Here is a 26,296-nt window from a genome sequence, read left to right on the forward strand (position 1 = left end):
GTGGGCATCCTGCTTACCAGTGTTCTGAACTGTGCATCTGAAATGTTGGCTATCTCCTTGCCACTTAGTTTCTTTTCTGGCATTTTTATCTGTTCCTTCATTTGGGCCATATTTCTTTTCATTGGAGCTCCTGTTACACTGTAAGGGGCAGAGCCTTAGGTATTTTCCAGGGCAGGGCAACTCCTTTGCTGCATTGTGATGCTGTGTGTGGGGTGGGGGAGTCAGAAAGGGAACAAGCTGCTTGCTTGGCTCTCCCCATGCTTTCAGTCATTTTTCTTACTTTCCACAAGCAGATTGTGCCCTTTCATGTGATGATTCCTGGGTGGGCAGGCTTGTGTACATTCTAGGGCCCCGTGGGTCTCTTAGATGAAGTCTCCTATGAGGCTGGAAGCTTCTCCCACCAACGAAACCCCCTCAAGTTTTTTCAGCCAGCATTTTTGGGGCTTTAGTTTCCTGCGCTGAGTTGCATGGTTTGTCTTGCTCTTATGTTATTCCTCCTAGATTATCTGTATGCAAATGTGAGACCACCCGGTGCACCAGCACCACCTCCCTGACTGGTCTGACTGACTAAACCAGCATGACTGGTCTGTCGCTTTGCCATGCATCCTCTCTGCCCTGGCTCCCATCTCTGCCACTCTTACTGGTCTGGATGAATGTTTCTTCTTTAAATCCTTGGTTGTCAGACTTCCATACAGTTTGATTTTTCTGGCAGTTCTTGTTGTTATTCTTCTTTTGGTTGTGTGATAAATGAAGTGTATCTACCTATACCTCCATCTTGGCTGGAACTCCCCTTTTCCCATTTTAAAAGTGGGTTGGTTATTTGTTTTATTACTATTTTCTTTATATATTCTTTATACAACTATTTTCTCCCATAGGCTGCCTTGGGGAAGTTCTGGTTGGGTAGAAAAGACAAACACAGGGAATAGGGTGTTGGGGAGGAGGTGTGCCGAGGAGAGGCATTGTACGGGAAGGTCTAGGGTGAACTCTTTGAGCTTCAAGGTTGCCTACCTGAGTATTGACTGGACTGGACAAGGTGTTCTGACATTTCCATAGCTCTGCAGGCAGGAATGTATGTCACTGTATACTCAGTGCTGTGCATCAGGTATACATACTAAGTGTCAGGGACTTGGCATGTCACAAGACCTGGAACATGGAGTGGGGTGAGGGGTAGCGGGAAGCTCTTTGTTATGAAAGGAGTTTCTATTTTGCAGATTTCCACAGGACTAACAGGTTATCTTGGAGGCAGCATGATGTGACTTGAAAGTCAGACAAGACTTAGGTTCAGATCTTGATTAGCGTAGATGCTACTTCATAGTACCCTTCCCATGCCCCCTTAGACATTCCTGATGACTTCTTATTGTAAGCCCCTGGGGTTTTCTTACTGAGGGCTTTCTATTCTCAGAAGGCACAGAGGGATGTCTGGAAGTGCCATGAGCAGCCCTCAAACCTTAGTTTCCTCATTCCTTTGGTGGGACAACTGTGTTGTAGTTTACTCTGCACTGTGTCCCAGTGGTCCCCACTTCTTGCAGTGGTAGCCTGTTCATTATTGCACCCTGAATTGGTTTCCTCTTATTTCTTTGTTTCAACTTCCTCCACTCTCCTCCTAGTGCTTCCTGTGATCATCTCTCAAATACACTGTTTGTATTCACATTGTTATCTCAGTGCCTGCTTCTGGGAAAACCCAGCCTAAAACTACTGGTTCTTCCATATCTAAGATACATCTATTTTATTTCCTTGGGCAGATCACTTTACCTCTCTGAACTTCACTTTCCCCATCTGCAAAATGGGGGGGAAAGCAGTTATTCATAAGATAGTCATGAGGCTTAGCATCTCACTCAGATATATTAAGGGTTCAGTAAATGCTAGTCCTCTTTTTTTTTTCTCCTGTTGTTTACTGGTCTGTAACACAGATATTCCCCCAGAGACCCTTGGGCGGACATGCCTCATTCAGCCATAGATAGGCAGGAAAAGACAAGCAGTCTGAAGTGGGCCCTGTGGGTGACTGGATTACAGCTCCCAGTCACTTGCTCCCTCCCTGCAATAGAGTTAAACATCCACACTATCATGCCTTGCATCATCTAGAGGAAGCATGTCTTCCTATCTCCCAGGCATTAGTCATAAAGCATACTTTGGTGAGTGATATGTGAGCCTATGTCACCTTTGAGAATATGAAACTTTAAATGTGTTATTGCACAGTTTGGCTCAGGCTCTTTCACTCCCACCCTCCACCATGGGAAAAACATGACATGTCCCCACAGCCTAGCACATAGTATGAACTAGTACTTATTAAACACTGTGTACCAGGCACTATCCCATGGATTACACATGTCTATATGTGTTAATTCATTTCATCATCACAAGAACTCTAAGACACAGGCCCTATTATCATTATCCTTATTTTGCATCTGTGGAAAATTAAAGTTCAGTAAGGATGAGTACCTCACACCACTGGAAAGGGTCAGGAAGTCTGTCTTTTAGATCCATATTCTAAGCACTGCACTATACTGTTTCTCACAGTAGGTGATCAGCAAATGTTTGCTGAATAAAAATTTGCTTAAATAAATGTCACTACTAAAACATTGTTCCCTTCCATTGACCCAAATTCTGAAGGTGTGCTATACTGGGACAAAAATGGACTTCTGACTTTGGACCTCGGCACTCTTCCTGCATCTGTTGTTAGTCAAATAGGAGACCCTTCTAATTCTGGTTGGGGAAAAGTCATCTGTGGTCATCAAATGGGAACACAAACGTTTCCTGCAGGTCCTGCATGAACCACAAGATATCTCCTATAAATTCTATATGGATTCCAGACATCTCTGTCACCCATGCATTAGTCATAAAACATGCCTTGGTGAATGGCATGTGAGCCCATTTGACATTTACTACAGTTGAGAAGCCTTCAGTATGGACCTCAGACTCCTCTCCTGAAGGCTCATGTGAACTTTTCTTCCTTGCGGCCCACTTGGACTCCCAAAATCTCTCCTGCAGGAGCTATGTTTGATAACCTCCCAGGGGCCCAGTCATCAGTCATTGGGTCCACCTCACAGCTCTGTAAATAGGATAAATCTTTCATTATAGCATGGATAAAGAGCAGTGACCATACAGGGGAACCAGGGACAGAATCAACAGCAGAACTGTGTTGTTCTCCCATGATTGGCTAGATTATGCTTCCTGCTCAAACTTCCACAGCCCCTGAGGCTCCCCACCTTGTTTCTCCCTCACTAGTTCTTGTCTCCTTTTTTTTTTTTTTTTTTTTTTTTTTTTTACTCCAGCTCCCTTTCTAGCACAGCTGTGGGCATGAGGCCCCACTCCCAGAAGGCTGGAGTAAGACAATGGGCTCTTATTCTGGACAAAGAATCCCTGTAGTGTCTCCCACCCACTGAGGCTCCCATCCAGGCTTAGGATGGTGTGGGCAGAGGGCACTGTAGAGGGCAGGAGCCATTGGCTGGTAGGACAGAGGGTGGTCCTGGCTGGAGTGATCCCACAGGAGGTTTACATTGTAAACACCACTCACAGTAAAAGTCTGTCTTTCACTCTCAGCCCCATCTCTCCAAGTGGGTATCTCTCGATCATCATTAGTTCTTTTTTTTTTTTTTTTAATGTTTATCTTGGTCTCTATTCTTTTTAGGTGTTCATTTCTGCATACCACAGTCTCCTTCATTCTTTCTCTTTCTCAGCCTGCCTCTTTCTATTCCTTTGTGTAGCTTATCTGTCCTTGTTTCTTATCTCTTTCTATTTATCAGGTTCTCTTCACTCTCTCTTTCTCTCCAGGTCTTTGTCCTCTCCAAATCTTGATGCTTCCATGTTTCTGTATCTGTCTCCCCATGTTTCTAATGATTATATGTTCATGGCTCTTCTGTCTTGCCTTTCTATATCTATCTTACCATGGATTTGTGTGTCCATGTCTCTCTATGTCTCGACTCTGTCTCCTCACGTGTCATCTCTCAGCTTCCATCTTCCGTCCCCTTGCTGTCACTTTGGACCTGTGGATATGAAGGACCTAAAGCAGTCATCATGCTCTCCTGCTCACAAAGCTTTCACTCCTCCTTTCTGGTAAATCCCAGAGACCGTTGAAACCAGCATGGGGGGCTGTTTTCTTCATTTTACAGATTTGGAAGCTGAGGTTCTGGCTGCTGGTACCAGGCTCCCATCCCTGGGTCTCTTCCTCCACATCCTCGCCATGCTATTGTTCCCGCGGTGCCGATGGCCACCTGACCGGGCTGGGGACAGGACTTAGGACCTCGGATAGCTCCTGCAAGGTGCTAGGGTTCCGTCTTCTTTCTCGCGAGAGCAGAGAGAGCGGCCTTAGAGGTGGCCCGGAGTCTCGCGAGATCTGCTGCTGGCAGGGGCGGTGCGGGGAGCGCGCGCGGAGCTGGCTGGAGGCGCGCGCGCTCCCTACTCCCAGCCCCTAAGCGGCTCTCCGCGGGCTCCGCGCTGCATCGCGAGTGCAGCTTAGCGCAGGGCAGCGCCCCCGCCTTTCAGCAGCAGAGAGACAGCAGTGGGTGAGTCGGGGCCTGAAGACTCGGAGAAGGGCTTTGCAGGGAAGCTGAGTGCAGGGCGAAAGGTGGCCACCCCCCTCCCTAGCTCCGTACCGGCGACGCTTCACCTTTGCATGCAAGGGGCAGGCCGAGATGCTGGAGAGGTGGAGAGTTGAGGTCACCTTCCTTGTTTGGAGCAGGGGAAGAATGCCCCGGGTACCCCCAGGTCCTCCATCCCCCACCATCCCCAACCCCAGCTCCCTCAGAGGGAACCCTTGGCTTGGGTGACGTCAGACCTCTGGATTTTGGAGCCTGGGCCTTGGGCCCTCTATACCTCCCACCTCACCCCCCACCTGGAGTTCCCTGGAAACTGGCCTCCCTCCTCCTCCTGGGGATGGTACACATGACCCGGGATTGGGGAGACTGGAGACGGGGTAACTGTGGCCTCCTTTGGGTCTTTTCTCACAAGAGGCGCCTGCAGGTGGACCCATGTTGTTACCTCCCCCTCTTCCGCCTCCCTGGGGCGAAGGACCTTTGGACGCCTGGTCTAAGCTGCTTCAGGGTTTCGGGGGGGGGGGGGATGGGTGCACTGGCTTGAGCCTGGGGTCCGCCCCAGCTCGGCTCGGGTGGTTTTGTTGGGTGTGCCGCATAACACCCACAGGAGTCAGTCACGAGGATGAGGGTGAGCTGTTTGGGAACCCGTCCCTGCCCCTGTCTTCGGGAGCTCCTGGTCAGGGGCTTGGGAGAACTAAGTAGAGACTGAATATTAACCTTAGGTGGTTTCAACCCGTACTGCCCCAGCTGCGGGATGGAGAGTTTAGGGAGAGCCAGGCAGACTTTCCCGCGGACACAAGGAGCACAAGGAGAAAGGGAGGCAAGAGCCAGTGAAGAGAGACTTCTTGGAAGAGGTGAAATTTGGATGGGAGGAGAGGCAAGAGGAGGCATTCCTGGGGAATGGTATGGGCAGACAGAGGTGCGAATTAAGCATAGCTTTTTAGGAGCCTGCCACGTGAGCCCATGGGGTGGGGGAGTCTGGAGAATTTTACAGCCTATGCCCTATCGGTGCTGCCCCCAAGGGGCAGGGCTCTCTGAAGGAGGGGGATGGTTCTTGCAGGGGCATTACTGGTGGAAATGATTCTGTTGCGGCTACACAGTTTTGCTAGCGGAGATTTGATCTAGGTTTGCTGAGCCTGAAGGCAAAGTCCCCAGAGCTGAGAGAGGAGTGTCTCTGGTGAATGGGCCACAGAAAGAGGGTCTTCTTAGGCCGAGGAAACCAATGGAGTCCTTTTCCTGGCTGGCTGGCCACTTCTGAGTAAGTTCATTCCTCTCTCTGGGCATCTGTGCCAGCACCTTTGCCTAGGGATGAAATAATAGGATTAAGTACTGATCTCCCTTGAGGAAGCTGCTTGTTCTAGTTTAGAGCATCCCTCCCACTTCTTCTCCCCTTTCCTTTTCTCCTCACTCTGTCTCCCTCCCCACAGCGTTTCCTCTTGGCGCTGCACTTCCTTCCCTGCTGACAGTCTGGAGTCTCTGAAGGTTTCCTGGAGTTGTGGGACAGCAGGGTTAACAGAAGCTGTGGACTAGCCTGGTTGAGGAAGGGCATCAGTTGCTCCTCTCCTACCCTTTGGGAGGGTATCCAAATCTTAAGCAAGAACATAAATTGATAGCGCTCTGTGTCCTGCCCTGTGTTGGGTCCCTCCTAGAATCCCCATCCATGAGAGACTGAGGAAAAGATTGGGTGAGAATGAAAGATGGCTTGGTGCCCAATAACTGGTTTAGAATTTAAGCAGTGGGATGTATGGCAGGGATGTCTAGAAAGGTTTCCCAGGAGAGTTGGGATGTGAGAAAATACTAGGACTTAAAGGAGCTGACAGGGCTCTGGTTTAGGGGCACTGGAAACGCAAGGGGTGGCTAGACATGATCTCATGCAGGATTCTGGGTTGTCTGGGAAGCAGGTCAGCCTGGGGTAGAGAAGAAAGGGGAGTGGGACAGGAGGCTTGTAGCCGATTGACACAAGGCCTTAAATGCCAGACATAGGATCAGTAGGGGCTACTGAAGAAGAGTCACCATAGGACTTGAAGACACACACACACATACATACATACGTGAGGGGGGGACCCACAAAAATGGAAATTATTTATAAAAAATTGTATATTTATTCTTACATGTTTAAACTCCAGTTACCTTCAAAGTCCTTGCCATTTGATGCAGTGTACCTATTGAGATGTTTTCTTTTTTCAGTGCTCAAAATAGTTAACATTTTTTTAAATTTATTTTCAGAGAGAGGGGAAGGAAGGGAGAAAGAGAGGGAGAGAAATATTGATGTGAAACACAGGTCCATTTTCTCTCACAACCAACTGGGGACCTGGCCTGCAACCCAGGCATGTGTCCTAACTGGGACTCAAACTGTCGACCTTTTGGTTCACAGGCTGGTGGTCAATCCACTGAGCCCCACCAGACAAAGCTCAAAACAGTTTGTGAATTTGTCAGTTTTGATCCCTTTTAGTGCTTTCACCATTTTTTCTTTCACCTTTTTCACATTTGTAAAACATTTCCCTTTGAGGACTTCTTTTCATCTGGGGAAACAAAAAAAGTCACTCAGGATGAGATTGGGTGAAAAGGGAGGGTGGGGCATGAGGGTCATGCCGTTTTTGGCCAAAAACTGCAGGACCCTCTGTGTGGTGTGTGCAGATGCGCTCGTGAATCACCTGTCGTGAAATTGGCAAACGCACTGAAAGTCTTCAAAAAAATGTCATTGAAGCTGAACCCAGACTCTCACAACAATGCCAGCTGGTATACTAATACAGGTGGGTTCCTAGAACACTCACCTAGTAGGGGAAGCCTGTACTACAAGGGGCCTGCCTTCCAGACTTCCAGGTTTTTTCTTTGGTTTGATCTTCCTTCATGTTACATATGTTTCTGTCCAGAAAAAGTCCAGCCTTTGTTAATATAATGGGAACAGTTTCTGTGACATTGATGTAACCTGGCAGCCAAGGTGAGTGGACTGGAATGCACATGCATGAACAGTGTTGACTTCATGGTATTAGTCAGTGAGGGTGGTAGACGCCATTGAGTGAACAAGTGTACTGTGTAGCCAGTTGCATTAAAAATGACTGAGCTAGTAGGGCAATGAGTCTGCATCAGATTTTGTGTTAAGCTTGAACATTCCTCTGCAGAAACTATTTGGATGATTAGAAGGCTTTTGGGAACAATGCAATAAGTGCATTACAAATAAAAATGTGGCACAAATGCTTCAATTATAGTTGAGGATCTGTTCAAAGTGATCCATGTTCTGGGATGCCGGCAACAAGCCGAATATCTGAGAATGTTGAATGTGTATGGGCTTCAATCAACAAAGATCGGTGACTGACAGTACGAGAACTAGAAGCTGATCTGGGGGTTCCAAAAACTGCTGGCTTTTCCCCAAACCAAAATCACCTTTGAAAGGGAGGAGATTTCAGACCATCGATAAGATTTAGGAAAATATGACAGGGCAGCTGTTGGCAATTCCAACAAAGGATTTTGCAGAGTGTTTTGAAGAGTGGAAGAGATGCTGGGAGAACTGTGTGAGTTCTGAAGGTGCCTACTTTGAAGGGCACTGAAGCATCATTGTCTTATGTACAGTGTTTCTTGTGTCTTCAATAAATATCTCTATTTTTCATATTGCCATAGTGTGTGGATGGATACTTTCTGGACATATCATTTTTTAAATATATATGTGATGTGTGTGTATATATTTAACCCTCACCTCAAGATATGTTTATTGATTTTTAGAGAGAGGGGAAGGCAGGGGGAGAGAGTGAAACATTGACATGAGGGAGCAACATTGATCAGTTGCCTTCTATATGTGCCCCAACTGGGAATCGAACCCGTAGAGAGGGAGAGAAAGAAACATTGATGTGGGAGAGAAACATCAGTCGGTTGTCTCTTGCACACTCCCACCAGGGGACCTGGTCCCACAACCCAGGCCTGTGCCCTGCCCTGAATTGAACCGGCAACCTTTTGGTCCATAGGCCGTGCTCAGTCTACTGAGCCATACCAGCCAGAGCAGGGCACACATATTTTTCTACATAGCTGAAAAGCAACATATTTTTACTTTATTAAAAGATTTTTGAGACTATTTTTAATTAAAAATATTATGTTTAGAGAGGGGAAGGGAGGGAGAAAGAGAGGGAGAGAAACATTGATGGGAGAGAGAAACATCTATTGGTTGCCTCTTGCACACCCCCTGGCAACCTGTGGGACCTGGCCCACAATCCAGGCATGTGCCCTGACCAGGAATTGAACCAATGACCCTTAGCTCTGTGGTCTGACACCCAACCAACTGAGCCACATCAGTTGGGGAAAGGCTATATTTTTTAAAAGAAGAAGAGAGTCATTTAGTGGCTGGCAGGACTCCGGGAATAAAGCTCAAATCTTGCCCATGGCCTTCAAGGCCAGGATGACCCAGCCCCTCCCACTTTTCAACCCTATTTTTGCTTTTCTACCCCTCCTTTCACTTTGAGTTTCATCCTTGCTCTACTTTCTGTTCCTTGAGTATACCATGCTGTTGCTCTCCTGATCTTCACACCTGCTCTCCTGATTCTCTTTTTCCTAGCCAACTCTTACTCACCCTTCAGGATTCACTCTTATGAAGCCTTCCCTACTTCTTCCAGGACAGACCATGAAGGTACTCCTCTGTGTTCTTACAGTTTTTTTGTACTTACTCTCCCAGAGCCCTTCTCATCTCATTACCTTAGCTGGGTCTTCTGACTTCCTCCCTCTCAATTCCAACCTGTCTCTGACATTACAGGAAAAATTGAAGTAGATACATGGGACTCTCACTGTCCTTTCCAAGGCCTTAAGCCTACCAGTATCTGCTTGTGTCATGTTCTCCTTCCTACTTATTAGGATCAAGGCTTGTCTTATCTCCTTGCATTGGACCCCATGCTTCTCCTCTTTTCAGGGTTAACCTTTGTCTATTGTAATAGCAACTTTTCCCTGGATCCTTCACATCTCTAGCTTATTTCTATCTTAGACAAACAATCCTTAGCCATAGCCCTTCCTGGGCCCTACCTAGGGAGGTAGTGCCCTATTTCTTTACTCTCCTTCTAGGCATAGATAGCCTTCTTCAAAGACCTGTCTACACCTGCTTACCTGTTCAACTGTAGACATAATTTGGCTGCTACTCCCAGTCTCATGCCACCAAGACAGCTTTTGCTGGGACCACGGATGACTTGATGTTACTGAGTATAATGGACACTTTCAGCCCAGCCTTTTTCATGCTGTCATATTTGTTCACTGTCTCTGCCTCACTTTGGAGACTCCATTTTCTTCTGGTTTTCTTCCAGATCATCCTCTTCTGTTGACTTTTTTTCATTTATTTCTTTTTTAAATTATATTTTATTGATTGCACTGTTACAGTTGTCCCAATTTTTTCCCCTTTGTCCCCTCCACCCAGCATTCCCAACCCCCTCGGTGTTCTCCACACATTTGTTCATGTCCATGGGTCTTTAGCTTCTCCATTTCCTATACTGTACTTCACATCCCTATGACTATTCTATAAATACTAATTTGTGCTTCTTAATCCCTTCACCTTTTCACCTATTCCCTCAATCCCCCCTCCCATTTGGCAGCTACCAGACTGTTCTCCATATCTTATGATTCTGTTTCTATTCTGCTGGTTTGCTTAGTTTGTTTTTTAGGTTCAATGGTTTTGATAGATATATGTTTATTACCATTTTATTGTTCATAGTTTTGATCCTTAAATAAGTCCCTTTTTTAAAAGAAGATTTATTTATTTTTAGAGAGCGGGGAAAGGAGGGAGGGGGAGAGATAGAAAAACATTAGTGTGTGGTTGCCTTTCGTGTGCCCCCTACTGGGGACCTGGCTTGCAACCCAGGCAGGTGTCCCACCTGGGAATTGAACTCGTGACCCTTTGGTTTGCAGGCCAGCACTCAATCCACTATGGCACACCTGCCAGGGCGTAAGTCCCTTTAATATTTCGTATAGTATTGGTTTGGTGATGATGAACTTCTTTAGCTTTTTCGTATCTGGAAAGCTCTCTATCTGCTTTCGATTCTAAATGATAGCTTTGCTGGGTAGGATAATCTTGGTTGTAGGTCCTTGCTTTCATCACTTTGAATACTTCTTGCCAACCCTTTTCTAGCCTCAAAATTTCTTTTGAGAAATCAGCTGACAGTCTTATGGGAACTCCCTTTAGGTAACTACCTGATTTTCTCTTGCTGCTTTGAAGATTTTGTCTTTATCTTTAACTTTTGGCATTTTGATTATGATGTGTCTTGGTGTGGACCTCATTGCATCCATCTTGTTTGGTGCTCTCTGATTCCTGGACTTGTGTGTCTGTTTCCTTCACCAAATTAGGGAAGTTTTCTTTCATATTTTTTTTCAAATAGATTTCCAATTTCTTGTTCTTTCTCTTCTTCTAGCATACTAATGAGTATTGGTGTGCTTGAAGTTGTCCCAGAGGCTCCTCATACTATCCTCATTTTTTTCTTTTTTCTTCTTGCTGTTCTGGTTGGTTGTTTTTGCTTCCTGTGTTCCAAATCATTGAGTTGATTCTTGGCTTTATCCACTCTACTGTTGATTCCCTATAAATTGTTCTTTATTTCAATTAGTGTATCCATCATCTCTGACTGGATCCTTTTTTATGTGGATGAGCTAATCATAAGTTCTTGAGCATCCCTATAACCAGTGTTTTGAACTCTGCATCTGAAAGATTACTTATATCCATTTTGTTTAGTTCTTTTTCTGGAGTTTTATTCTGTTCTTTCATTTGGGCCATGTTTCTTTATCTTCTCATTTTGTCAGCCTCTCTGTGCTTGTTTCTGTTTACTACGTAGAGCTTCTATGACTCCTTCTCTTGGTAGTGTAGCCTAATGTAATAGGTGTCCTGTGTGTTCCAGTGGCACAGCCTCCCCTATCGCCCAGGCTGGGTACTCGAGGTGCATCCATCATATGGGCTGAGTATACCCTCCTCTTGTAGTTTACCCTTGATTGCTGTTGGCAGGTCAATGTAAGGGATTTACTCAGGACAGTCAGCTGCAAGGACTGGTTGTGACCACCAATCTCCGCCCTCCGTGGAGGATCAGTTGTGCAGGGGCCCATTCCACAGAGCAGGGCCCACCTCAGTAGGGCTCTCCTGCCTGCTTGTGTTCTGTCTGGGGCCACTTGGTATAAGCTATAAAGCGACGTGCAGCTGGCTGCTTCTTGCTTTAGGCTTGGAGGTGCCCTAGCAAGGCCAGGTTGTTTACCAAGGCCAGCTGCTCCTAGTGCCTCGGGTCACTTAGCAAGGTACTGGGGCTCACTGAGGTCAGCTGCTGCTTGTTTGAGAGGATTTAGGATGATCAGAAGTGTGAGCCAAGATAAGCCATTTGTATGGAAAAGCCACTGTTAACTGCCTGGGTGGGCCTCTAAGTTGGGTGGCTCATAGTCTCAGGGAATCATCAGGGCAGGGCAAACAGTGTGAACCAGATTGATGGAGTCTCAGTTATGGTGTATGCCGCACCTTGTGGCTCTGTTGGCAGATGGCTCAGAAGTGGAGCAGTGGCCTTTGCAAGCAGTCTTGTCTTGGAAAAAACTGTCCCCCAGCTCTTGCCCTGATGCCAGACATTCAGTTTCTCCCCGCATGCCACTGGTGCCTTTCAAGCTGCTTCCCAGGTGCTGGAGCCTGTGGGAGTGAGTCTGAATAAGTCTGTACTTGGGCCCTTTAAGAGGAACTGCCTGGATGCTCAGGCAGTTTCTTCCCCTGACTCAGTACCCGCTGGTTTTTGCAGCCAGAAGCCAGGGGGACTTAATCTTCCTGGCACTGGAACCCTGGGTTGTGGGGTCTGGTGTGGGGTTGGGACTCCTCGCTCCTGAGATATCCCTCCTGATTTTTATCCACTGCAAATTTGTGTGGGACGCACATCTCTGCGTCTCTGCATCTCCGCCCCTCCTACCAGACTGGATGGATATGGTTTTTTCTTTAATTCCATGGTTGCAAGATTTCCATTCCACTCGATTTCTGCTTGTTCTGAGTGATGGTTGCTCTATAGTTTTGTTGTAATTTTGAGGTGGTTGTGTGAGGAGGCGAGCCGTGTTTACCTAGGCTGCCATCTTGGAGATCCTCTTGGAGCTTAGGTATCATCATTAATTTTTGAACAGATAATACATTCACATGATTCATAATTTGAGAAAATGTCCTAAGTTTTTTAAGTTTTAAGATGAACATTTGGATATTTCTGAAAAAATTTTAATGTCTGTGTCTTAAAATTTTTGGCATCTTATAATTACAAGTTGGCAGTACTTTTGTTTTGATAAATAAAATTAATTATCTATCTTAGAACCTTTGGTATCTTGGGTAGATGACATAAAGACACATAGCAACAATTCAGTTTCCTCTGTCCCGCAGGGAGCCACAATTATTTTTTTCTTGATATCCTACTAGAAATTTTTTGTGTACATATTACCTAATACAAAAAATATACAGGGTGGGGCAAAAGTAGGTTTACAGTTGTTCAGGTGGAAAATAATACAATTATTAATAATACATGGATAAACTGTTTTGCATACACACAACTGTAAACCTGCTTTTGCCTCACTCTGCGTGTGTGTTTTTTCCCCTAATGTTTTATTTTGAAAAATTTCAAAGCTACAGAAGGGTTTAAAGAACAGTGCAGTGAGCACTTGTACTAAGATATACCACCTAGATTTATTGTTTTATTTAAAAAAAGATTTTATTTATTTATTTATTTTTAGAGAGAGGGGAAGGGAGGGACAGAGGGAGAGAAACCTCAATGTGTGGTTGCCTCTCGCATGCCCCCTACTGGGGACCTGGCCTGCAACCCAGGCATGTGCCCTGCCTGGGAATGGAACTGGCAACCCTTTGGTTCGCAGGCTGGCACTGAATCCACTGAGCCATGCCAGGCAGGGCTAGATTTTTCAATTGTTAATATTTTGTGACATTTGCTTTATCTATCTATCTATCTCCTTTTTTTTTTTTTTCAGAACAATTTGAAAGTAAGGTGCAGTTAAGACACTGTACCTTTAAATACTTTAGCATTTATCTCCTAAGAACAAAAATATTCTCCTAGGTAACTACAATACTGAAGAAACTTAACATTGAACAATACCTACTATGCAATTTATGTTCAAATTTCTCTACTTGTCCTAAATATGTCCTTTAGAGCTGTGATTTAAAAATCCAGGATTCCTTAAAGGATCACTCATTGCATTTGGTGGCATGTCTCTTAAGTCTCTCTTAATTTAGATGAATCCCCATACCAGTTTTTTTCCCCTTTACCAATTTGTCTTTCATGACATTAGCATTTATTTGCCTTGGAAAATTTCCCGCAATCTGGGTTTGTCAGATTGTTTTTTCATAATATTTTCAAACTAAACAATTTGGCAACAGTACTGCATAGATGACCTTGTATCTTTCTGTGTGTATCACAGTCAGGAGGTGCTTGATGTCCTTTGGTCCCGTTATCAGAAATGCTAAGCTTGGTCACTTGGTCACTTGGTCTGCCAGATCTTCTCATTATTGAAGTACTCTTTCTCTGTTGTGATTAGTAAGTAATCTAGGGGGTGGCACTCAAACCGTGTGACACTGCTATTAGCAGCCATTGATCATCTTTGCTTGTATCTTGTTCTTACACAAGTGTTGCAAATGGTGATTTTAAAAAGTTCTTTTCCCTCTCCCTTTCTTTTGTATGTCATCCTAGACTTGTGCATTCTTTTTATTCAGTGTGTTATAACCTACCCATGACTGACATTATTCATATTTTTTAACTTTTTATTTTGAAAACTTTCACAATAAAGTTGAAGAAATAGTAAAAGGGACACTTTTTACTATATAGCGTCACCCAGATCCACCAGTTGTTAACATTTGCCACATTTGCTTTGATTCTGTTTATATCCATCTCTTCATAATTTCCTACTTTATGAACTGTTTGAAGTAACATCATGATACAATACCCCTAAACACTTGAGCACATATTTCCAAGAACAAGGACATTCTCCTACATGACCTTGATATCATTGTTACATCCTAGAAATGTAACATTGATCCAATATTATTATCTAGTTTAGAGTCTATATTCAAGTTTCCTTTGTTATTCCAGTGATGTCTTTTACAGTGTTCCCCTAATCAAGGTTTACACAGTGGTTTTTGTTGCCAAGTATCTTTAGTCTCCATTAGTTTAGACAATCCCTTATCTCTTTAAGTTTTTTTTTGGTCTTCTGGGATGGTGGCCTTTTTTTTTTTTTTTTTAACAGTCCATGTCAGTGTAGGTTTTAGAATGCTACACAACTTGTGTTTGTCTGATTGTTCCTCATGATTAGATTCAGGTGAAACATTTGGGGTCCAGAATACTACCACAGCTGATGCTGTGCCTATTTCCCTGCATCACATTGGGAAGCCATAATGTCCGTTTGTCCCATTATTAGTAAGGTTAGGTTTGATTATCTGGTTAAGGTGGCATTTGCTAGCTTTCTTCACAGCATAAAAGCCTGTTTCCTTTTGTAATTAAGTAATCTTTGGGCTAGTACTTTGAGACTCAGTGACTCTTTTTCTCCCAAAAATCTTTTGCCCAGCGAAAGGTTTATCATCTGTTGAGGATCGCAGGATTGGGAGATTCTTCTAATTCTGTCATTCCTTTTACACTTATAGCTAGCATTCTTCTGCAGAGAAGAACTTTCTTTCTTCCTCCCTCTCTTTTTAATTTCTTTTCTTTTTATTGGTTCTAGAGAGAGGGAAAGGGAGGGAGAATGAGAGGGAGAGAAACATTGACTGGTTGCATGTGCCCTTACTGGGGACTGAAACTAAAGTGCAGGTGTGTCCCCTGACTGGAAATCGAACCAGCGACCTTTTGGTGTGCAGAACGACATCCAACCAACAGAGCCACACCAGCCAGGGTTTCCTTCTCTTTTTAAAAATGAGTGTCGCTTTGGACTTAGGAATTATTTTTTAAAATTCAGTATGTAATATTATTGTTATTATTAATTTTGATACTCTTAATTGTTCCAAATTTGGCTGGATGTCTTTTTGACATGCCCCCATTCATTGAATACTTTCTTGTTTCTATCATTACAAGATGTTCTGACCAGGGGTGTCCAACCGTTTGGCGTCCCTGTGACACACTGGAAGAATAGTTGTCTTGGGCCACACGTTACATTGTGTGTGACATGTAATCACAAAAAAAATCTCATAATGCTTTAAGTAAATTTACGACTTGTATTGGGCCACATTCACAGCCATCCTTGGCTGCATGTTGCCTGCGGGCCACAGGTTGGACACCCCTGTCAGGCTAACCTTGTATTTGTCTTGGTTTGGAACCAGCCATACATATAGAGGGTCTGGCATAAATAACACCCCGTTTTTATTACAAAATGTTTTATTACAAAATCATAAGCATGTAATTCTGTAACATAACAATATCATACTCAAGCACACCATATGACATTTTAAGTGAAATGTTCAAATTAAAACTATAAATTATTACTCCCATATTATTACCCTGCCAACCACAATCAAGCAGGTGCTACTTCTGCTGGACCCTGTATTTTAAGTTATGAGATCATACTGATATCTCCAGTTCAAACCCAACATCACAGGGCTCTTTTTTTTTTTTTTTTAAACTTCCCCACATTCTATATTCTATCTTCATATTCTTAACAGTGAGAACTCAGGTCCCCAGTAACACATTTACTCATGTGCTGTCTCCTACACTACACATGACAAAGTTTCAGAATCACCACTTTAGCACCAACAATAACAGTAAATCTGCTGATATAAACAATATTTTTCCATTTATTTTTGTCCTTGAGATACAGCCCTCTGAGAGAACACAAAGTACTGTGAGAAGTTGTTGGCTAATTCTTTTTTCTGTTGTTGTGCCCAGCTTCATTTGTTTTTGCTTATTTCAACGTTAGGGCTTACTTTTATTTCTGGTGTACATTTTTGAATATGTAAGACGTTATACATACAAAAGTATGTAAAAATCTTTACCCAGAGAAGTCTCATGACTCATCCTAGTCCTTCCACCATGTAAGTATTCATGTCATTCATTTCTGGTTTATTCTTCCTGTGTTTCTTTTGCAAAAATAAGCAAATTAGTATGCATATTCTTATTTCTCTTTATTTCTTACATAAAAAGTGGCACACTATACTTGTCTGTACTTTGTTTTTTTCACTTGACAGGGTATCCTAGAAGTCATTCCATAGCAGTTCATAGAGATCACCTTCATTCTTTTTTACTTCTCCGTAGTACTCCATTGAATCATGTACCATAGCTCATTCAAATAGTTGCATTTAGGTCACTACCAACATTTTGCTAGTGCAAATAGTGTCATGTTGAATAATGTGCATTTTTTTCTTATTTGTAGGTAAATAAACAGAAGTACGATTGCTGAGTCAAAATGAAAATAGATTTTTATTCTCCTCCCCCCTCCTTAAAAAAACACACACAAAAGGTAGCATATTATATAGACTATTCTGCATGTTGCATTTTCAATGACTAGTAATTCTGGAGATCTTTCTGTATCAGTATTTAAAAAAAAAATAGTTACAGAACATTTTAAAAAACAGATGCAGAGCACTCTATTTTATGACTGTACCATTTATTTAATCAGTCCCCTATTGATGACATGTAGATTGTTTCTATGTTTTGGTATTATAAACAGTGCTACAATTAATGCAGCTGTGTAAGAGTATCATTTCATGTGATACTCTTACCAGGCTTTTCTTTTTTCCCCTTTGTGGTGGATATTTGGGTTTTTATATCAGTATTTGATTTTATCACAAAGGGGTCACAAAAGGTTGTAATTGCCCAAACTTTTAAGTGGATCCAGAGAAATTGGCCTGGCACTCTAGGAGGATTAATTTTTCTTTTTGTAAAACAAATTTTTGATTGAAATGCAACACATAGAAAAGTGCATAAATTGTAACTGCATGTTTGATCAATTTTCACAAAGCCAATTCCTCTGTGTAACTAGCCCTAACCCCATAGATTTGTTTTGTCTGTTTTTCAACTCTATAGATATCTCCACCCAACTTTTAAATGTTGCATTGCCTTAACGCTTGGTCATAGACCATTTTCTGATTTTGATTATGTATATATTATGTATATAACCCCACCAAAGTTACTATTCTAGTGAGCTGGTTGCTCATTTGCTTCCTTGCGCTTAACTCAGTGTGTCTCAGGGCAGGCCCCATGCTGAAACTCCTCACCGGAATATCCCCAGTGCCTACAAGGCAGCCCTGTCTGGGGTCTCACAGCACCTTGGACTTGGCAAGTCAGTAACACAGCCACTTGTTGACGTCCCCAGAACCTGGTGTCTTTTCTCACTGGTGCCTCCTGTGATGGGGCTCTCTGTGAACAGGCACCATCCCCTTCAGTGTTTAAGCTGGCAGGGAGTGTCCTTGATGGCTCCCTCCGTTACTCCCCAAATACACCTCTGGGCCCCTTCAAACTTGCTAAGGGCCTCAAGCATCATTCCCTGCCCAACTCCCGTCTCTGCTTTGGCTACCGTGGCTTTCTTTCCTTATTTAAAAATGTGGGTTTCCTTCAGGATCTCTGTGAACTTTCCCTTCTTCCCAGAAGGCTGCCCTGCCCTGGGCAACTCCTCTGTGTTCTTTAGGGCTCCTCTACTTCTTATAGTTAATTTCCATGACTTCCCAGACCAGGTTTAGATCACCTTGATATACACTGTATGTTTTCACAGCAGCCATCCTTCCCTTTTATTTTCATGCAGAGGGCAGGGACCACATCTTTCTTATTCGTGCTGTTTCCCCAGTGCCTGGCAGATTATAAATACCCCCCAAAATGGACATATGACTGAAGGCAAAGGCAGGAGGGAGGGGAGCCTAGCCTGTGACTGAGGCCTGGATTCTGCCTTTTTCAGGGTCAAGGAATAGGATTTTCTCTTTCAGAGGTCTCTGGTCCCCTCAGGTTCTCTCTGTCATTCGCCTTTCCCTGCATGGGTTCTCCTTTTAGGTTTCTTTCCTACCCTGGGGTTTTCTGTGGTTAGACTTTGTACCTGGAGGCAAAGGGTACGAATGCCTGGAAGGAGGTAGCTGGTGCAATGGTATCTCTGTGAAGTGGGAGATGTCTCCATTGGGTTCATCCCTCTATGAGAATGTGAACAGGGTCCTGCCCCAGGGAGCGTCCAGCCCAGCTGGGGCTGTGAGAGGGACCTGGTCAGGATGGGCCGTGATCCTCATCTGTCTCTGGCTTTTCTTTCCTTCCAGTTCAGGACAAAAAGGCTGGGCCGGCTGGTGCCATCATGGCAGGTAAGGAGAGGGCGGGCCATGTGGGTAAGACATGCAAGTGAGCATAGCGTGGTTGGACCTCTTCCTGGTCCTCTTATCCCCATTAGTGTTTAGAGGTCAGGTTCTTTCTGTTCTCTCGTCCCCAAGTTTTCCCCGGTCCCGTACTTGGGCCTGTCTATTTGAGATCCTGAATGTGGCACTGTCTAGCCCTCTGTCAGACCTCTGACCCTAGGGACCAGGGATTGAGCATCCTGATGCCCTGGTCCTACTGGCCATTGGACTGATGAGTGGCATGGGTGGCACAGTCCCTGTCCCCTCTGTTACCATTGTTCTCTAATACTCTGAGACCTTTTCCTTCTGGTTTCTGAGTTGTCTGGATTCTGAAGGCTCAGGTACAGAATGCCAGAGCTGGAGGGACTTTTAGGGACTCTCTAGCTCAAACTTCATCCTACTCAGGATGTAGTTTATCTTACTGGATAAATTGAGGTCTGGAGAGGGGTGGTGACTTGCCCAAGGAGAGCAGAATATTGGAGTTGAGGCTGGAACTCTCATTTGCAGAATAACCTTTCCTGCTCCTTCTGCCTGGAACTGGCTCCCTGCTGAGGAGGATGCTGCACCACTGATGGACAGCATTTATTGTTTTTCTTCTGAGAGACAGTGACACTGCTTTAGGGCCTTTGGTTACCTTGGTAACCTCACAGAGGAAGCAGGGATGGTTGGGTAGGGATAGCAAAGTGGCCTGTGGCCATAGGGGCTGATGGGCAGCCTAGGCCAGAGAAAGAATGATGATGCTGGGTTTTTGGGAAAGGGAACAGTCAAGGTGATGCCATGCGATGTGCCTCACCCACAGAGAAAGTGAACAACTTCCCACCACTGCCCAAATTCATCCCGCTGAAGCCATGTTTCTACCAAGACTTTGAGGCAGACATCCCTCCCCAGCATCTCAGCATGACCAAGCGCCTCTACTACCTCTGGATGTGTGAGTGCTGTGGATGAGGGGCTGGGTGGGGATGTAGGGCATTGGGGGGGCGGTGCCTGCAGGCTGGCTGTCCTCCAGCCGCATTTGCAGCCTTTGCATGCGACAGTAAGTCTTTCCCTGCCTGACTCCCTGAAGGCTCCTCTCATGGGCCAACTTCCCAGCTGGGCCTTAGTTTTTCTCAATACTCCCCACCCCCTGCCCTGTGTAGGCCTCTCCTTTCTCCATCCCACATATCCCATTCACAGACCATCTAGATAAGGGTTTCTGTCTCTTGTCCTCCCTTTCCTTTCCCACTGGAGTGGTTTTCCAGGGAACCTCAGGATTCTGGATTCAGAGAGGGATCCTTCCCTCAAAGCCTCATTTTTCCTGTTTTGTCTGGAACACTGCTCAAAGAAAAGAACATTCAGCTGGGAGTTGGGAGAGATGAGGTCAAGCTGGCTGGTTGCTTTATTTCCCAAGTAGCAGGTTCCTTATTTGTAGGAAGAGGGTGATCGCTGTGGTTCCACGTAGAGCTCTGTGTTGTGGTCAGTACTTCTAAGAGTGTATAGAGTTCTAATGTTCTAAGATTTTGAAGTCATGCGTTGAAAGGCCCCCGTTTCTGATGGTCTATGGCAGGTTGGTGGGAAAGGTATCATTAGGGCGATGGGATTTGGTTCTGCCCAGATTGGTCCTAGGTAGGTACCTCTTAGGCATAGGCAGGGAGAGGAGTCTGGCCATCCTGGGCTGAGTACCAGCCCCAGGGAATGCCAGACACCCGCAGAATAACATTAACCATGGTCTGCCATGTGTAATGTTGCCTTGAGTAGGTCTGCTCTTAGCAGTGTACCTGGGGAGATGATTAATTATGCCAGGAGGGTGGTGAAGAATGCTACCTTTGCAGCAGGTCCTTCATGGAATGGAAGAAAGAGTATGGGGACAGAAAAATTCAGTTTCAAGTCCTGGCTTGGCTTTTGGCTGGCCATGAAGCCATTTCCCCCCATGTAACAGGAGAGAAGGAAGGGATGGGGCAGGTGTGGCTAGGTCTGTAGATGATGGGAAGAGAATGAGTAGGTTTTCTCTGATGGCTTCCATTTTTTCCCCCCATCAAAATGGGATGTAGAAATGGGGATGGGAGCTTTGAGGAGACCGGAATTAGAATGAGAGCTTGTTTGTGGTCAGAGAGTAGGGACACTATCCAAAGAAATGTGACCTCTAAGATTTCTGGGCCATGCACAGGGTCTCTCTGAGAGGTCCTACCAGGCCTCTGGGATTGGGGACACTGCTTTTCCCCTAGTAACATTCAGCTCAGGTACAGATGGGTGTTGTTTTCATCCAGGGTGAGTGTGATCAGAAGACAGGGCAGAATATAAGCTAGATAAAAAGAGAGAAGTGGAGATAGAAAAAAATTGATGGCTAGAGAGAGAGTGGCCAAGTCAATGGATGTCAATTCCAAAGAAGCAGTAGAATAATTGCAGTGGAGGTAACTAAGTCAACTGAGCTGGAGAGAGGTGGGACTGTGAAAAGAGGTGTAAACCAAATAAAAACAGGTTAATGTCTGGTTTATGGAAAAAGCAAATAAAATCAGCAAGAACACCAAAGTTTCAGGAAATTTGGGGACAGTAAACAGGAATGGAGGAAATGCAGATGAAGTGCACAGGAAGAAATGCTCATTCTCATTATGAGGGGCCTGAGATGAGTGTACCTGCACAGGTAACAGTGTAGTCAGGGCAGACTTTGGGAGCATTCCACCTGACCCTGGGCTCTGGGGACTCTGCCCCTGAGAAGATCTCATTCAGGAGCTGGATTTAAGGGCCCACCTTCCTTTGTTTATTCAGCAGGTTTTTGTGGAGCCTTAAAGGAACTCAGCCTAATGTTTGAGGAAGGGAGCACCTTGTGTCAGAAGACCTGGGTGTGTGTTAGTGCCAGCACCAGATGAAGAAGGAGTCTCTGAGGTCCCCGATGCTGGAATTCCGAGGTTCATTTGTGGGCACAGAGGAGGAGCCTGGGTCTTGCTCTTGGGGAGCTTCTAGTCTCGTTGATGGGCTGGGATTCATACTTGAGGAACAAGAGCAGCCCAGGTCTGCAGAAGGTCAGAAGGATGGGAGATGAATAAGGCTGTGGTAGTGAAGGAAGGCCCCTTGGAAGAGATGGCATGACAGTTGTCTAAGAAATGGATTAGATTAAGACTGAGATCCCAGCCACCACTGCCTGCCCCATTTAAGTGCAGGGCCGATGGTACAGTGGCTTGAAAAGATGTTTCCACAAGGCCCTTTACTTTCCCTTTTTTGTGCCCCTACCTTGCGAGAGAAGATGTGAGGCGGGTTTCCTGTGCCTTGGCATCGGTGATTGCTTGGCTCTGGCAGGGTCAGGGGCTGAGGCCATTCTTATAAGGAGAAGAACATGCCTATGAGGCTTTGGAGCCCTTCAACAGGGCTTGCTGCTCTGAGGCTCTGGACTTCTTCTCTGGAGGCTCTTTGTTCTCTGGGTTTCTTAGATCCCCAGAAGCAGGTGTGGGGAGGGGACTGGTCTGAGCTCTCAGCTTTCTTTCTTACAGTCTGTACTCCGTGTGTGTTTGTGTGTGTGTGTGCGCCCGCGCGTGCATGTGTCTGCACGCATGTACTCACTGATATGTATTATGGGTGTGAATGTGTATAAATGTGGTTTGCATGTGTGGTGTTTGTGTGCATCTACATCTCCCTGCTTGCACATGTTTGATTGTTATGTGTTGAGTTATGGGTATGTGTGTGTCCGTGTCTGGGTGCTCATGTATCTCTGCATGGGCCTGGTGTTTGTGTTCATGTCTGGTGTCTGTCTCTGTGTGTGCGTGTGCTCCTGGGTTGCAGTGAACAGCGTCACGCTGGCCGTGAACCTGGTGGGCTGTCTCGCGTGGCTGATCGGAGGCGGGGGAGCCACCAACTTTGGCCTCGCCTTTCTCTGGCTCATCCTCTTCACACCCTGCTCCTACGTCTGCTGGTTTCGGCCCATTTACAAGGCCTTCAAGTAAGTGGTTGGTCTGACCCTGGCTCCTAACCCTGCCTCTTTGCTCATCTCCCCCATCTCTTCTCTACATACTTTCTCACCTTTTTAATTTTTATTATTATTCTTTGCTGTCTCCCAAACTTACTTTCCCTAATTCACCCTCAGCTCAGACTTCCAGGTAGGATTTGGGTTTCCTGGGACCTCTAGGGAGGGCTGGGAGTCAGAGCCTTCCTTTTAGTTCCTTTCTTCCTCACCCTACCTATTGGTGTAGGCAACATAGAGTAGAGACCAGGCCTATTTTAGTTTTTCCTTCCCCAGGCAGCTGCATGTTAAATATTGCCAATGGTACCACTTGTCTTGGTGGAGATTCCCATCCTATATCCATGCGGCTAGCTGATTTCATGCCAAGTGGACCATTTATCCTGTACCAATGGACCTAGCCATCCATATACCACTGACACTATTTGTGTGCTAATGAGGTCATCCAGCTCTGTGTCAAAGGGACCACCCATCCATGTATCAGTGGGGCTGGCTGTCGTGGTGCCAACGGGTGTCTACTTTGTGTCAAATGGGATTTTCAATCTTTGTGTCAATTGGACTCTTCATTCATATACCAATAAGGCTATCTGGTGCCACTGGAGTATCCATGGTGCCTCAAATGTCTTTGTCCATCAGACCATACATCTATGTACCAATTAAGTTACTTTTTTGGTGCCAGTAGGGTGTCCATTCTAGTGCCAATGGGACTTTCTGTCTCTTAAGCTTATGGGATGATCATCCAGATACTAGTGGAGCTAGCTGTCTTGGTGCCAATGGAATTGTCCATCCCCTTGACAATGGGGTTGTTTATTTCTGCCACAATGAACCCATCTATTTTTGTGCTAATGGGGCCAGCCATCCATGTACCAGTGGGTGGTCCATTCATGAAGAGATGTCTCCCTATGTAATGTTGCACAGACCTAACATATGGAACCCTGCAAAGATCCATGGGTAAACACTATCCCATTTTGGCTTCTGTCCTTTGTGTACTCACTTAAACTTGGAAGGGTCTGGGGGCCTTGAAGAGAGGGAATCCCTGGCTCTCTGCCCAGGTGATGGGAGCCATATCCTCTGTTGCAGGACTGACAGCTCCTTCAGCTTCATGGCATTCTTCTTCACCTTCATGGCCCAGTTGGTCATCAGCATCATCCAGGCTGTGGGCATCCCTGGCTGGGGCGTCTGGTAAGAGACTGAGGTATCTGGGACTGACCTAGCGCTGGCCTGGGTGGCACCTTCGGTATATTTTTTGTTTACCCCCATGTGCTAAGCTGCCTAGCTTGTGGGGAAGTGTGAAAGGATTCAGGCTAGTAGACACAACCATAGCATCAGAGGAGAAGGAGAACCTTGCAGTGATTTCTGGGGACTGAAGAATGTCAAGCTTCATGGGAGAACCTGAGGAAAGTAAGACTTCTGTCTGAGGAGCTTGTCTTCTGAGCCATGGGGAGAGTTCTTCCTGTACCACTGACACAGACCCTTTGGGTATCAGTGAGATGGTCCCTTTGTACCCAATGATATGGTCCCTCCATGTGACAATGAGATGGTCTCTTACCCATGTCTAGTGGGGTTACTCCTGGGTACCCCTCACCATTCTGGGTAGCCCCACAACTGGCCTCTTCCTGCAGCGGCTGGATCGCCACCATCTCCTTCTTTGGAACAAACGTTGGCTCAGCGGTGGTGATGCTCATTCCCACTGTCATGTTCACAGTTGTGGCTGTCTTTTCCTTCATCGCCCTCAGCATGGTATGTGGTTACCTCATGGGTGAGAGGGTGGCTTTGGAAAGGGGCTGTGATCCATAACAAGCTCTCTTCCAAATGGTAGGAGGACCCAGAGGTCTTCCGGGGACTCATCGTGTAATGGCTTGGTGGACTGTGCTCCTGATGCACAGAGCAATGGGTGGGAGGGAGCAACTCACTGGCTTTTACAGTGAGTTGTCTCTGGCTCCCATGTCTTTCCCGGATGTCCTGCCTTTGATTAACCCTTCCTTGTGCTCCTTCTACAGGTTCATAAATTCTACCGGGGCAGTGGAGGGAGTTTCAGCAAAGCTCAGGAGGAGTGGACCACGGGGGCATGGAAGAACCCGCACGTGCAGCAAGCAGCCCAGAATGCAGCTGTGGGGGCTGCCCAGGGTGCCATGAATCAGCCGCAGACTCAATATTCTGCCACCCCCAACTACACATACTCCAATGAGATGTGAGCCAGCCAAGCCTACTGAAAGGCAGCGCTGAGAGCTGGTGGGATGGGGGCTCAAGCCACATCATCTGTTGTGGTGACCAAGCAGGGTTCTCCCTTCCTTTTTCTCCTCCCTCTTGTTTTTTCTCCTTTCTTCTTTGAACAATGAATCAGATACATGCGCGCGCACACACCCCCCTACACATCCACCCACCCACCCACCTACTCTCTGCCCCTTTGGATTTTGCTCTGAGCATTCTGAGAGCTATGGGCTGCACATGGGTCCCATGTGTGATAGCTGTTTCCGTGTCCCCTGTGAAGTAGCGTGCCATGGAGGTCCTTGTTGTCCTGGTGCTAGATGTGTGTTTAGAACTAAACTAGCCTCCACCCTCCTCCAGGCCACTCTCTCTGACCTTGGCGCAAGGACCTGTCATGGGGCCGAGGTACAGCAGAGAGAGCCTGGCTCCCTCCCCAGGGTATGAGCTGAAACTGTTTCCATTTTTGGTCTGATTGGGAAGCAACACTATTTAGCACCCGTGGTGGTGGTGGTGGCGGTGGTGGTGGTGGCGGTGGCGGTGGTGGCGGCGGTGGCAGCGGTGGTGGTGGTGGTGGTGGTGGGTGGGAGGGTGGGGACAGGAAGGGGATCTTCACTTGCTCCTTCTGATCTGGATCTCCTCCTCCACTCCTCTTTCTACTGTCACATTCCCTGTGGTCTCTTCTCTTGCCCTGAGTTTCTCTCTTCCCATGTAGCTTTTCTTTGTCTTTCCCAAGGCTAAATGTCCTAGCTGTATCTGTTCTTAAGACTGAGCCCATTCCCAGATCAAGAAAGCAGATAGGGGAGCTGAGCCTTAGCCCTGATGAGGGAGGGCACACAGGTGCAGAACCCTTCGGTGCACCTGACTCCCAGGAAATGGCAGTGCAGGGTCATCTCCCTGACTCTCAGAGCTTGGCTTGTAGAGGCAGGCTCCTATTTTCCCTGCCCTGCTTGCTTACTCTCCTTCTCTTCCCAGAGCCCCCTCAAGCCCTCTGCTTATGTCTCTCCCCAAATCCCCAGCTGCTGTGACCTGATGTTCCCACCCTACCCTGCCTTCCCTGAAGAATTGGGAGGTATCCAGTAAAAAGGTGCAGCTGGAGCAGAGGATATGTATATAATTATTGGCTCCTGGGCGAGGTCTGGCTGGCTCAAGCCTGCTGGGAGGTACTGGATGTCTCTGGGCTACTGACCATAGGATTCTTGGTAGCAGTAGCTATTCTGTGTGGGTATGGTACAAGGGAGAGGCTCAAAGGGCTGGGCCTGGAAGGAAGGTGAGAGGAGAGGGCAGAGAGAGGTACATGACTTCCCCATGCCACCTTGCCTTTGTTCATAGGACAGTTCTGGGCACTTGAAGTGAGGACCCAGGAAGAAGCATGGACCCAATCTT

General features: G+C 46.0%; 1 protein-coding gene across 3 annotated transcripts; it reads left to right on the plus strand.

Moving 5' to 3' along the window:
* Nucleotides 1-4,371: 4,371 nt before the first annotated feature.
* On the plus strand, nt 4,372-25,409 carry SCAMP5 (secretory carrier membrane protein 5). Of its 3 annotated transcripts, XM_054585554.1 has the most exons (8): nt 4,384-4,502; nt 5,658-5,790; nt 18,709-18,750; nt 19,580-19,708; nt 22,531-22,687; nt 23,786-23,887; nt 24,328-24,445; nt 24,706-25,409. In XM_054585554.1, exons 3-8 carry the CDS (start codon nt 18,744-18,746, stop codon nt 24,898-24,900), a joined length of 708 nt encoding a protein of 235 aa, XP_054441529.1. In that variant the 5' UTR covers nt 4,384-4,502; nt 5,658-5,790; nt 18,709-18,743; the 3' UTR covers nt 24,901-25,409. The 3 variants fall into 3 exon arrangements, with proteins under 3 accessions (XP_054441474.1, XP_054441529.1, XP_054441400.1); XM_054585499.1 differs by lacking the exon at nt 5,658-5,790 and having other exon boundaries at nt 4,372-4,502; XM_054585425.1 differs by lacking the exons at nt 4,384-4,502; nt 5,658-5,790 and adding an exon at nt 7,176-7,285.
* The last annotated feature ends 887 nt before the right edge of the window (nt 25,410-26,296 follow it).

This window comes from Pteronotus mesoamericanus, unplaced genomic scaffold (assembly GCF_021234165.1).
Source record: "Pteronotus mesoamericanus isolate MK-2021 breed Mesoamerican mustached bat unplaced genomic scaffold, CSHL_Meso_final contig_100, whole genome shotgun sequence".
Lineage (NCBI taxonomy): Eukaryota > Metazoa > Chordata > Mammalia > Chiroptera > Mormoopidae > Pteronotus > Pteronotus mesoamericanus.